This window comes from Furipterus horrens, unplaced genomic scaffold (assembly GCF_987537825.1).
Source record: "Furipterus horrens unplaced genomic scaffold, mFurHor1.1.pri manual_scaffold_4, whole genome shotgun sequence".
NCBI lineage: Eukaryota > Metazoa > Chordata > Mammalia > Chiroptera > Furipteridae > Furipterus > Furipterus horrens.
The window spans coordinates 92,596,685-92,609,337 of NW_028327174.1; the positions used below are offsets into that span (position 1 = coordinate 92,596,685).

Sequence of the window (12,653 nt, forward strand, 5' to 3'; positions counted from 1 at the left end):
AAAAGGAAGCAAAATGCTGTTCTTAGGACAATGCAATAGTTACAGTGTGTTCCTCGTGTGCAGCCCGGTTTGCTGTGTTTAGTGGCACTTCAGTATTACACAGTCAACGCTGAAAGAACTCAGAATTTTTGGATGTGCAAAAGCAATTATCACGTTACTAATACAAAAGTTGCTAAGCTACAGGATTATAATACCACTATTTGGGCGTTGATAACACTTAAAATTTTCCATACACTCCACACACGGTCCCCTGGCTGACCGCCGGCCACGCCACCACGCTGCCCGCGCTCGGCCTCAGTCAGACCAGTCGTTCTCGTCAAACTCCGAGTCGTCGTCAGAGTCGCTGTACTCCACGGCGATGCGTCTGGACAGGATCGTGGCCACGTCGTTCCCCACCGGCTCACGCTTGGCCTCTTGTTCGCGCTGCTCTTGTACTTTTTTCAGCTGAATTCCTAGAGACACAATACATGGTTAAGAATTAAATCCTTTTACCTGCTCCAAATTAGAGGAAAACAAACTAATAAGTCTGCTTCACTTTTTTTTTTCCTATTGACACTAAGGATAAATAGTTTTGAAAATCTGAAGGGGGAAAAGCTTGGAAAATATAAGTTTCGTGACCAAAAAAAGGATTGCGCACTCAAAGTCATAATATCTTTCATTGCAAAGTAATGTGCTGAAATACAAAATAGTTATAATTTCAGGGCACATGAACACCATTAAAGAAAACTACAGCTGCACTGTCCACCATGGTCACCGCTAGCCACTGAGGCTGCAGAGGCAAATTGAGAGCGCGAGTGGCCACCACGCTGAGCCGTGTCACACACACACCATGTCTCTCATGACAGAACATTTTCCTGCACAGGCTGGACAGCTCTTGGCTAACCTGACAAAATGGGTTCTGTGATGATTTAAAGTCTAAGATCTTGAACTTTTTCTTTTTGAAACAACTTCAGATTTATACAGTAGCTGTAAGACTAGTATTAAAATGTTCCCATATGACCTACATCCAGATTCCCCAACTGGTAACTTGATCACACTTCTTTTACGGTCTCTCTCTATCATTGATATTAATATATACACAGACAGATTTTTCTGGACAGTCTGAGAATAAGTAGCATGTAATTTGCTACTTTGCCCTTTGCCCCTAAAATACTTCCTGTGTAATTCCCAAAACAACAACTATCAAATTCAGACTATTAACACAGAACACAAGACTACCATCCAGACTACAAATTTTATTTAAATTTTGCCTTAGATCTAATATAGCAAATGAAAAATGGTTTCTACCAGATTTGGGATCCAATATGGATCCCTATTACATTAGCTGTCACGTTTCATTAATGTTTCTTTATCTGGGCAGTTTGTGGTGTTTTATGACCTTCATGTTTTTGTGGAATGTCAATCAGGACTCATCAGAGGTCCTACTATCATGAGTAGATCCTCATGGAGAGATATCTGCATGTATCGCTCTTACTGGGCAGGGCTTAAACTGTCAAAAATCAAAACACTGTCCTATTATGACTCCAAATTTGTTACCAGTAAGGTATTAAATAACTCTAGGACTTTTTTTCTTGGCAAAATCAAAATGTGTCAATGACATTCAAGATGAGAACCTTGGGATCTGTAGGAGAGTGTGTGCCACACTCAGGCCTGACTCGCAGAGCCCTGGCACGTAACAGAGGCAGTGGTGTCCCCGCTGTCCTGTGCAGGACATCACTGAGGCTACAGCCAGGCTCCCTCAGTCCCTTCCAGCTGAAACAACTAAGCTGTGACCAAAAGACCATGCAGCTCCTCAGCTTTCAGCTTTTGGAGTATTTCTGCTTCCTGTCGGTGACCCTCAAATGACCTGGGCTGTGACCTGAGGCAGAGTAAACGGTGTGAAGTAGATGTCTAATGTGGGATTCTGAAGGCAGGCCACAGGGTGCGATCCCGGCTCCCTGACTCTGATCTGACCAGAGGCACTCTACTTCCATGTTTCATGTTCTGGGGCTTCATTGTAGGGCTTTCATCTGACAAAAGAGTTTTGCTGCTATATAAATGTTGCAAAGTACTGGCTTAGCACATCAAGCTGAAACTATGAAAAGTCTAGGATATATCTTAGATTTTTTAAAAAAGAATGATTAATATGAGCTCATTTTCTTTCATTTATATTTTTACCCTTAGAGTAGAATGTAGGGAAAAGAATAAATTAGTTATCACTTATATTATTTATTTGTAGTCAAGTAAAGCGTTCCTGAATTCTCAGTTATCATTATGTGTTTACTCTGAACTAGCAAAAACATATCTACTATTTTTTAAAATATCAAATAAAGCTCGTTTAACCATATTCTAAAAAGCAATCTAGTGTAGAGAGTAGTCATTTGAGGACTTAGCTTCAGCTTGTTGGAGACAGAAATCTCTTTCTGAATGGAAGACGGCACACTTGGGGATTCACTTACCCATTCTAATGGCAGCAAGAAGATCACTGCGAGCATCGCTTATGGGAGGTTGTGCAGTTTCCTGTCTCTTTGCCTCAGCTACTGGAGGGCCATGCATGGGGGAGGATGAGAGAGAGGAGCCTGCACCAGGAGGGCCTGGTGGGGGAGGTGGGGGGCCTGGAGGAGGTGGGGCTGTGACCACCAGCCCAGTGGAGGGCAGATGAGGAGGTGCTGCGTAGGAGGACCCAGCTGCTGCTGGGAAGGAGGGCTGCATGGGAATCTGGAGAGGACTGACGAAGGCAGTTTGTGCTGAAGGGATCATGGGGGGTGGTGGGGGAGGGGGCGGTCCTGAGGGGTTGTAATATTCAATGATCTGGGCTGGGAGCATCCTAATGAGAGAGGAAACACAGAATCATTAAAGCAGCAACTGAGAGTCACATATGAGGTTCTGACATGCCTAACAGAAAGGCCTCCCCCAAACACAATATGTATTGTCATTTGGATTTAAAACACTGCAGGATGCAAATATCCTCCCTTTGGGTCAGTTATTTTCACAGGTCTACATTATTCACTATGACAAAATTCACAATTATCCACTAAAATGCATCCAAAGGATAACCACTCAAAAAGTAATTTTCTTTGAAATGCTAGAAATAAAATACACCAATGCATCCTTTAAACTGGGCATCTCAAAAGCAGAGGGCTCACAGATTTGTGTTATAAGGGTTCTGTGGCCAATCAGATTTGGAAAATTCTGTATTTTATATCTCATCTCCATGGAAATTCCCCAAGGCTACAATGCCCATCAGAATATCAAAAGCTTTAAAAAGTCCTACAACCAAGAAATCTGCTGAAGTCTATTTAGTCAATGGTTTTCCAAACCAGCGGGACCCCAGACCCCTTTTTTGCCTGACACTTAGAGCCTCAGAACAAGCTTTGGAGTCCTGACTTAGCAAGAACCAGCGACAGGGAATAGCACAGACTGTGCGGTCAGGGAGGAGGGCTCTGAAAGCTGAGGGATGTACATCAAGAAAGTGATACACGCCGCTCTGGACTGAAGAATATACTGTTAGTGGAAACACACAGGTGATTTCCCAGGCACTGACTCTTGAGGGGTAACTTTCAGATTAGGTTTAAGCTGAAGAAGACAGAGCTAAGGCATCCCATCAAAATACAAGTGGGTACTTAAGTTACTAAACACGTGAACACAGGGGTCTTTCTATGGGTGTTTGAACTTTACCCATATGACAGAAAACAAGGTGGCAGAATGATGACTGAGGACCATCACAGTCAAGTGTAAGAAGTGATGCAGGGGATGCTGCGTTGTGAAGTACTCTCGTTTGCAGTACAAGTTCTCTGCGGTTCACCCAGGATACGCAGAGAAATTTGGGCATTTGGGATAGGTTCACAATATCAGAGTTCCATCCTTTATCAATGCCTCAGCTTAACAATCCACTCAAACATACAGAAATATGTGCATTAAGGGAGTGTACGTGAATACAGACACAAACCTGAGATTTATCTGTAATAAAAGAAAGGGAAGTAGCCTGACACTGCATTTTTAAACATAATTTGTCACAACCAATAGTACCTATTCTGGGCTGCATTCTAGCCTCTAAAGCATGACTACTCAGTTAACACTTTAATACCACACACTGCCAGATCTCACTGCAGTGGTGAGCAGCAAGTAGGGGACAAGGAACACGAAATTACCCATAGTCTGCTGGAGCCATGGGTGCCGAGGCTTGGGACCCTTCAGCAGCCTGCGGCGGGGGTGGCGGAGGTGGCTGCTGAGGTCTGTTCAGGGCCACGTGCCTCGCCGAGGCAGAGGGAGGTCGGTACTCATGCTCAGGAGCCTGGCTAGCTGGCCCATGTGGCAGCGCGTCGCCCGCTGTGTATGAAGGGGTGACGGGCTGTGGGTGAAGAGAATGGTTGGGAGTGGCCGGATAAGAGTAATCTGTGACATCCGATGCGTGAGACCTGACATTCAAGAAAAGGGTGGGAGAAACTTAAGTTAAAAATATTTCCCCTAACCAGCATAAGCATACATTTGAATAATAACATTGCCAGTGCACAGAATTCACACATTTATTTCCTTTACTGTCAGCTAGGCCTAGCCCACAAGAGCTTCCAAGCAACAACGTGATGACTACTTCAGCAGCAAGCCGAGTGTTAACATGGATTCAGATTCATAGCTTCAAAGTGACTAAGTCAGACAGATCAGCAAGCAGGAAACAGCAGAGCCCCATTCCACAATATTTCAGCATACCTTTTTGTAAGAGAGGAGGTTATAAGACAAGTTCCATTTAATTTAAAGACAGCATGGAAGACAGAGGACTTCAGTGGCCATGAAACTGATAGCACCTCATTAGAAAGTACAAAATGGCAGGTGAACTGGATAAATATTAGCAGTAAGAACAGAAAAAGAAATTGAGAATGCAGTACAGTGAAATGTAGTTTTCTTAAACAGAAGGAACGTATATAGCCAAAAAAGAAAGAACATGATGGAGTTCAGAAGGGCCTTCCTGTTTTCTCTGAATGCACAGTTGCAGGTGAAACTCTGAAAGAAATGGAGACCATGTATTAGTTGACAGAGCTCAGACAGACGCCAGCCAGGCCCTTGTGAGGGGCACAGGGACTTGTGTGTGTCGCAGCTGCACAGCGCCAGGGCGTTAGTAACGGACATTTGCGTTCCTGGCCCGGTGACAGGACACGTGGTCAGCATGGGGGCTGCACATCGTGTCATGACAGCCAAAGCGGGGAGGGCAGCCTGAGTCTGGCAATCCAAAAAGCAAAATGACAAACCCTCTGGGCGTTGTATCCTCTTTCATGCTCTCTGCCTGTTCCAGTGTCCTTGCGTCACTCATAAACTCAATGCCCATTTTCCTCCTCTCCCACTCTTCTTTTCTTGTTCTCACTTTTCTCACATTTATGTCCTGGCTTCGGGTAGGATTCAGCTTGTGTTTCTCTCTCTGAAGGAAACAGGCAGACACACATGGGGCCGTGGAGGAGCAGGGAAGACCCCAGCTGAACTAGGATCTTGGAATTCAGGCAGCAGCTTCCTTTAACTGGGGCATCCAGGGTCTAGAAAAGCTCTCTACATGAAAAAAGACGGCTCCTTTTTTTCTTCCCTAATTGTAGTATAATAATAACTAATAAGTCCCATTTTTTCTCTCCCAATTGCAGTATAAATTCTGTATTACAGTACGCTTATGATTATGTCTTTTGAACTATGGAAAACTGCTGGCAAGTAAGTTAAAAATATTTTTAATGGGGGAAGAACTTGACCTGTATTTAGATTTAGCATATCTCTATAATGTAAATCAATATCTAAAACTCTGAAGTCATCGGTGATGTGTGCTTGACTCTGTGTGTGTGACTATGTCATAGGCTGTGTGTACAACTTCGTAAAGGAAAGAAAGTTATCTAAAAAAATACGGAGTGCATCTCATGAGATGAGGAGTCACAAATTGTAACTATTCCAGAATAACTTAGTGTCATCCTTATAAAATAGCTTTGTGACATGAGTCAAAAGGAGCCAATAAAAAGGGGGATAGCTAGATGGATGAGTGAATAAAGGAAAAGGTGGTGAATGTCTGAATTTAAGAATTACAGCAGGAGAGGTGTGGAAGGCAGGACTTGGAGGAAGGGTGGGCAGGAGAGAGAACTGGTCAGCTGAGAGAAGGCCCACCTAAAGGGGGACCCCTGCGGGCTGGAGGAGAGGTGAGGAGTTGGGTGACTGCTAGGAGACAAAGAACCCCATGCAGGAAGGTAGAAATCAGCCCCAGAAACACGACACCAATGTGGACATGAGTGGGGTGGCCCTGTAACTACAGGCAAGAGGGCTGGTAAGAGTGAGATGATACGGAAACAGGAAGAATGTAACGAGTGGGGACTCGGTGGGAGAATCCAGTGACCCCCCCAAGGTTTTGTGGATAGACAGGTGGGCAGAGTCAGAGCTGTAACACAGGACCCCAACCTGGATGAGAAACAGCCCATGACAGCTGGGCGTAGGGGCCTCACACCTCGCGAATAATGGTTGAAGAGCAGTGGGCAAGCATTTAATCAATTCTCATCCTAAACTTACACCTAGAATCACACCATTCTTGATAACTAGAGAGAGAGCACAAATTTATCATCAGCATCTGTGAACTGGGTTAATATATATTACTTACATGAACAGCTTTATTATATATAAGCCATATATAAGCCAACTTAATATTCAAATTTTCCTCAGTTATCCTGAATACATCCATTAAAAACCATGCTAATAACACTTATAAATATAAAAAATGAAAAAGGCAGAAGATAAAAAATACAGCACATGATTTCACTTCTGTAAAGGAAAATCATACATCTACACAGAAAAAAGACCAAAGAAAAAAATACACTAAAGTGCAAACAGTGGTTTCTCTAGATAATAGGATTTTGGATAATATTTTGTTTTCTGTAATTTCCAAATATAAAAAATTGATTTTATTTTATAATAAGGAAAAGAAATACACTTTAGTAAAACAAAAATTTCTAAATTAATTTAGGGGATGTAATCCAAGTATAATGATTCGTCGTCGTCGGCAGCCGTCCGTCTCGAGAGACGATGGTGTAGCTTCTTCAGAGTCTATCTGCACCGCCAAGAATGGCTGTGCAGTCCGACTCGGGAGTGACATGGTATCTGTCTCCTCCCGTGTTGAATCGACATCTTGCGATGACGCTGAAGCTACAGAACCTGGGCAGGGTAATATGGAGGGTCTGCTGTTGCCCATGCAGCAGACCCCCCCTCTCTTCGCAGCTGAAGGGTCCAAGGGAAAGACGGAGTCAATACAGCTTGGGTTCAGGTGCGCCGCAGGAGTTGCCGGTGTTGACTACAACGTCAAACCGCCTTAGGGACTCCGGCTCCGGATTTTCTGTCGGGGTTTACTCCCTTAGTCTTTCCCCTGAAGAGGTATGCCGCAAGGCAGCGGAGGTTTTTTGGAGTCAGAGTTTTCCTTCTCTGATGTGCCCTGACTGGAAGATCGAACCAGCGACACTTAGCTCGCAGGCCGACGCTCAATCCACTGAGCTAAACCAGCCAGGGCAAGTATAATGATTAATTATAATCTATCTGGTACAAGTATATTCTAAGAGGCCATGAAAAACAGTATGAGACAAAAGGAAACTCTAAAGAAACTGATAATTCCATTTGAGTTTTAGAGAAATAAGAGAAGTGAAGATATACCTAAAAAAATAGATAGAAAAGCAGAATACTAAATGTGAGTGACTACCAATTTTATACCCAGCATGGAGCAATTTTATGTCAGATGTTAGAATATGTATCAACCATTCAACTGAGGGACTGAAAAATAATTTTTCCATCTGTACATACTGAAATAAAAGAGTGCATACGGAATACTATAAAATAAAGTATATGTTTTGCATGAATAAACAATATAACTAAATTAGCTCAAAAGAACAAAAAGCAAATTGACATCCTGGAAGCTATGAAGTTTAAGTGTTCCTCCCCACGCAAAGAACTATGAGCAGAAATGAATCATCATTCTTATTGTCGACAGAAATTAACTGACATGAAGATTCAAACTTGAGACTAGAGCTCAATTAAAGCTCCAATAATTCTCTAATACTTAGCAGATAATAACTTGTACAGAAAAATTACCTAGAACTTGCCTCATATCCCACCAATGACTTACAGCTCTTCTGGGGTGGAAATGTTTATAGGTCCTGAAACTACCAAATATTAAGCAGCTTCTCTATATGCAGAGTCTGTGCTAAACACTGAGGTTATAAAAATAAAATTGATTTAAGAAGGACACAGATCTAAGGTCAGGTCCAGGTTGTTGCGGTTTTTGAAACATCCTTCAATCACAAAAGAATTCTGTGTTCAAATTGTTAAATGCTGATAGAAGACTTGGAGAGATTATGCAAATGCAAGACAACAGCTTTACAAAACAGAAATAGGAAATTTTAAGTTAAAATTGATTAGTTCCTATTGTTCAATGGATTCCTTTTGTGATAAATATGATTTATTGACCCCATCATTCACACCTGTAAGAAATTATTTTTACTTAATTGCTAACATAATTCAAAGTAAACACCAACAGAATTCTTCTCCTGAAATCAGAGTACAAAAGATTAGTGAACTAAAGAAATAAATCTCTTTTGTTCATCACGTTTTAAAAGGTTATCAAAAAGAACTATGAAGTTATTTCTTAATCACATCAATTACTACCTACCAATCATTTTCTGATACCAAGTAGCAAAGGAAATTCAACATTCTAAGCTAAAGAATAAGACAAAGAATTAAATTATTCAAAATAAAAATGTAAGTCACTGGCAGTAATTAAGCCCAAATTCAGAATCCATGTTAAAACAGTACATAGCTGGATTAACTGAACAATAAACTAAGTCAGAGATATGAAAATCATACAACATAACCCAATGTAAAATAAAACTGCTTTAAAGCTTTAAAGTATTTAAAACTTCATATATATATATTATATATATATATAATATATATATAATCATATATATATATATAATTTTCAAGGAAAGATTTAAAACATACTGTGGCCATATAAACACTGAAGCTATTAGTCATTTCCAGGGAATGATAAAACCAAGCACTATTCAGAAGCATTACTACATGCACACATGCGCACACACACACACCTAGTATCTGGGGACAGGGATCCCTCTGAGGACGCTCCGTGGTACACACTCTGAGACAACCTGTTGTCGGGTCTGAGCTCTTTGTCATACGCCATCATATTCCACTCCTGGCGCCTGTTTCTGGCTTTTCTAACCTTTTTCACCTCACGGGTTGTGCCATCTATACGCTTTTGCTCCTGAGATCCAGGAAAAGAAAGCAAGCATGCCGAGACAGAAGGGAAAGGAAAACAGGTTAAACAGTTATGATGCTCAGGGAACAAGCCCGATATGCAGACAAGAGACAGTCCCCTTCCCATAACTTAAATGTTAGAAAATTCTAACAGCCACGCTCTTACCCAATACAAAGTAACCAACACTTAACTATTTAACTCGAATAAATAAAAATTATTCTGCTGCAACTACCAGAATTTCTTACCATCAGTTTTTGTAGAGAATTCTTACCTTACTAGGCTTTTAGCTTGTTTTATATGTACCATATCTTTTAGATCTATACTATACAGGTGAAAATATCTGATGACACCCTAAGAGAAATAATTTCCCACCCCTACATAATCCTGACTGGTTGTTAACATGAAGTCATCTTCCAAAAAATAATTCAAAATGTTCTATTTCCAGTTTCTAAAGAAATATTCAAGCTAATCCTGCAACAAGATGAACTCAAAACACAAAACAAGGTAAGAACTTACCTCCCATACAAAGACTCATTCTTGCTCCAGCCCTACTTTGCCAGCAAAAATGTATCCAATAAATACTTGGGTCCCACATAGGTGCTTCTTTAAAGGTGAGAACAATTGTTTCTATGTGTGTTTATATGTTTTTCCTGTTTCCCTCATAATATTTTATGATCTCTAAGGACAAGAACTATGTGCCTTTAAGTCCTACATTCCTCTTACAGTCCCTCCATACATGCTTTTACCTAGAATGCACACTCAATCATGAAATCCAGGTGAGCTCATGGGGCTTACTCTGTCCCAGCTCATGCCAGGCAGTGATGATAAAAAGGACAAACAACAACAAAAAGACAGGTGTCTGTCCTCATGGAGCTTGCAGTCAGTCCAGTGGGGGAGACTACACAATCAAGGAAATAAATGTATAATTACAAAATGTGGTGGAAACACAAATGTATCATGGGTAGAATGCCATCTTCTCTGGAAGTCAGGGACAGTATCCAGGAGTAAGTGAAAGGCAAGACCTGTATAGAGTGAGAATTCTGCAAAGGAGCCCGAGTCAGAGGCATGACAATAGGGGAGAGAGTATGCAAAGGCTCTGAGGAGCAGGGAGAGCATCACAATAGGAGCAAGGAAGGAAGGGGAGTGGCGAATGAGGGTGAATGGCCCCCAAGATCAGAAAAATAGGCAAGACTTTAAAGGCTATGCTAAAAAAATGTTGTTCTTCTAGTCCTGGCAGGCTAGCTCAGTTGGTTAGAACATCATCCCCATACACCAAGGTTGCAGGTTCAATCCCCAGTCGGGGCACATACAAGAATCAATCAATGAATGCATAAATAAGGGGAACAACAAACTGATGTTTCACTTTCTCTCTAAAGTTAATCAATAAATTTAAAAAATTTAATGCTGTTCTTTATCCCAAGAGTAACAGGAAACCACTGAAGAGTAAGAAGGGAGGGGTTGACATCTGAAGAGGAAGATGCATTTGAAAAGATCCCTCCACATTGTGGAGAACAGATTGAGAGGAAAGGTAGAATACCAGGTAGAGAGGTACTCAGGTAGTCTAGGTGAGAGGTGGTAGGTGGCTCATGAGTGGTAGTGAAGAGAGACAATGACTAGACTGTTTTCAGAAATATTAAGGAGGCGCAGACAATATATTGGCAAAAAACATAAACATGAAATTCACAGAACATATATAAAGAGTTAATAAAGATGAAAAGATATGTAATGCATATTAGATTTTTGGGGGGTGGGAGGAGGGATCATCAAAAAAATAATAATAATATTCAGGACTGGAGGAAGCCTGTTAAAGAGTATAAACTGGTTCAGCATTTTAAGGGTCAGGGGCAATATGAAGGTATCTTTCAAAATTTAACACTCACATTCGACTTGTGGGAATTTACCCTGAAGAAATATGTGTACATAAGTACAGGGATATCCACTACAGTACTGTAGTAGCAACAATTTAGAAACAACCTAAATATTCATTAATACAGTAATGAACAAATAGTTTGATGAATCCATACTTTGGAACACTACACAACTATTAAAAAGAATGAAGTACATCTTCAGTTATGTCAATATGTGTGTATGCTTGTGTGTAATGCATAAGTAGTATGCAGTACAAGTCTATGTATATAAAGACATTTTGTGAAATGTATATGCCTGTATTTATGAATGTCTGAAAATAAAAAATCTAAATCTAAAGTATGCATGCCAAACTGTTAAATATTAATGTAGTTAGTTATGCCCGGGAAAGGACATTTAGCCCAAATTTTCTAAACTAATGTATTTATTTTAGTGTAATTTGAGCATTTTACAACCAGTATGTATTGCTTGTATACTTTTAAAAAGTGAAACAACAATAAAAACAACAAAAGAAAAAAAGGAGGGAGATTTCAATGGATTCCAACATACAGCCTGATTAAATTAATTAATTATCCCCCTTACTTTTAAGAGATGTATGTTGACATATTTAGGGCTTAAGTGTTATAACAACACTCTCTGCAATGATTCAGCCCCCAGATTTACCCACCCACATGCACACACCACATGCGACAAAATGTTAGCAGTGATGCCACCATACTCCAACCACACTGACCTACAACCAAGTCCCTAGAAGATGCCCAAACTTTCTTAGCCCAGAATGATCTTAGCTACTTCTACTTAGAAGGCTCCTCAGTTCTGAAGCACCCTCGCCTCCCCTGCCCTCCACTCCTACAGCACCCCTCTCACCTACACATGCACCCACACACTGACTTCAGTGAACTTCTCTCCATTGTTGGATCTCAGTGAACAGGACCCCTGAGAGGTTGTCCTTGACACTCCACGTCCTTTCCACTGTCTTCCCCCATCCCGTTATCTCACCCACAGCACACCATGTCCTTCAAAACACTTACTGGCATTGTAACTGCATACTTAAGAACTACATCTTTATTTGAATAATGTTTAAAATGTTTTTAAACTATGAAACTAAGGAAACAAAATTCAAAAACAACGGATTTCTCATACCCAAATTTTCTAAACTAATTTTTTCTTCAGATAGACTTGTCAGTTCCAAAGTGAAAGTGACTTGCTTTTCAGAAACCCTGGAAGATTTCCTGAATGAGGGATATCTCGCCACCTCATTTTCTGTTCCTATACAGAGCAGATCTGCATTAACATTTCTGAATTTCTCTCCCTATAAGTTTCAGAGGGCTGTATGATTATTTAATGTTTGTTCCCACATTCTACTGCAATTTCCATGAGGGTGATAATCCTATCATTTTCACCACTGTGTATCTAGCATTTTTTAAACAAAGAATCATTATATAAATGAATAAATAAGAAATTCTTTATCAGAATTTTATGTGTTTGAAGAATGTGAAAAACTGCCAAGGAAATGACAACTAATTGTGATGATACA

General features: G+C 40.7%; 1 protein-coding gene across 1 annotated transcript in view; it reads right to left on the reverse strand.

The window, feature by feature from the left end:
• Positions 1-241: 241 nt before the first annotated feature.
• The window catches only part of WASF3 (WASP family member 3), a 73,088-nt gene continuing 60,676 nt past the window's right edge, over positions 242-12,653 (reverse strand). Inside the window, exons 6-9 of the mRNA XM_090275704.1 lie at positions 9,081-9,256; positions 4,131-4,397; positions 2,439-2,806; positions 242-452 (exon numbers count right to left, since the gene is read on the reverse strand). Of these exons, the coding sequence (XP_090131830.1) occupies positions 295-452; positions 2,439-2,806; positions 4,131-4,397; positions 9,081-9,256 (969 nt within the window). The 3' untranslated portion in view covers positions 242-294. The remainder of the gene's footprint in view (positions 453-2,438; positions 2,807-4,130; positions 4,398-9,080; positions 9,257-12,653) is intronic.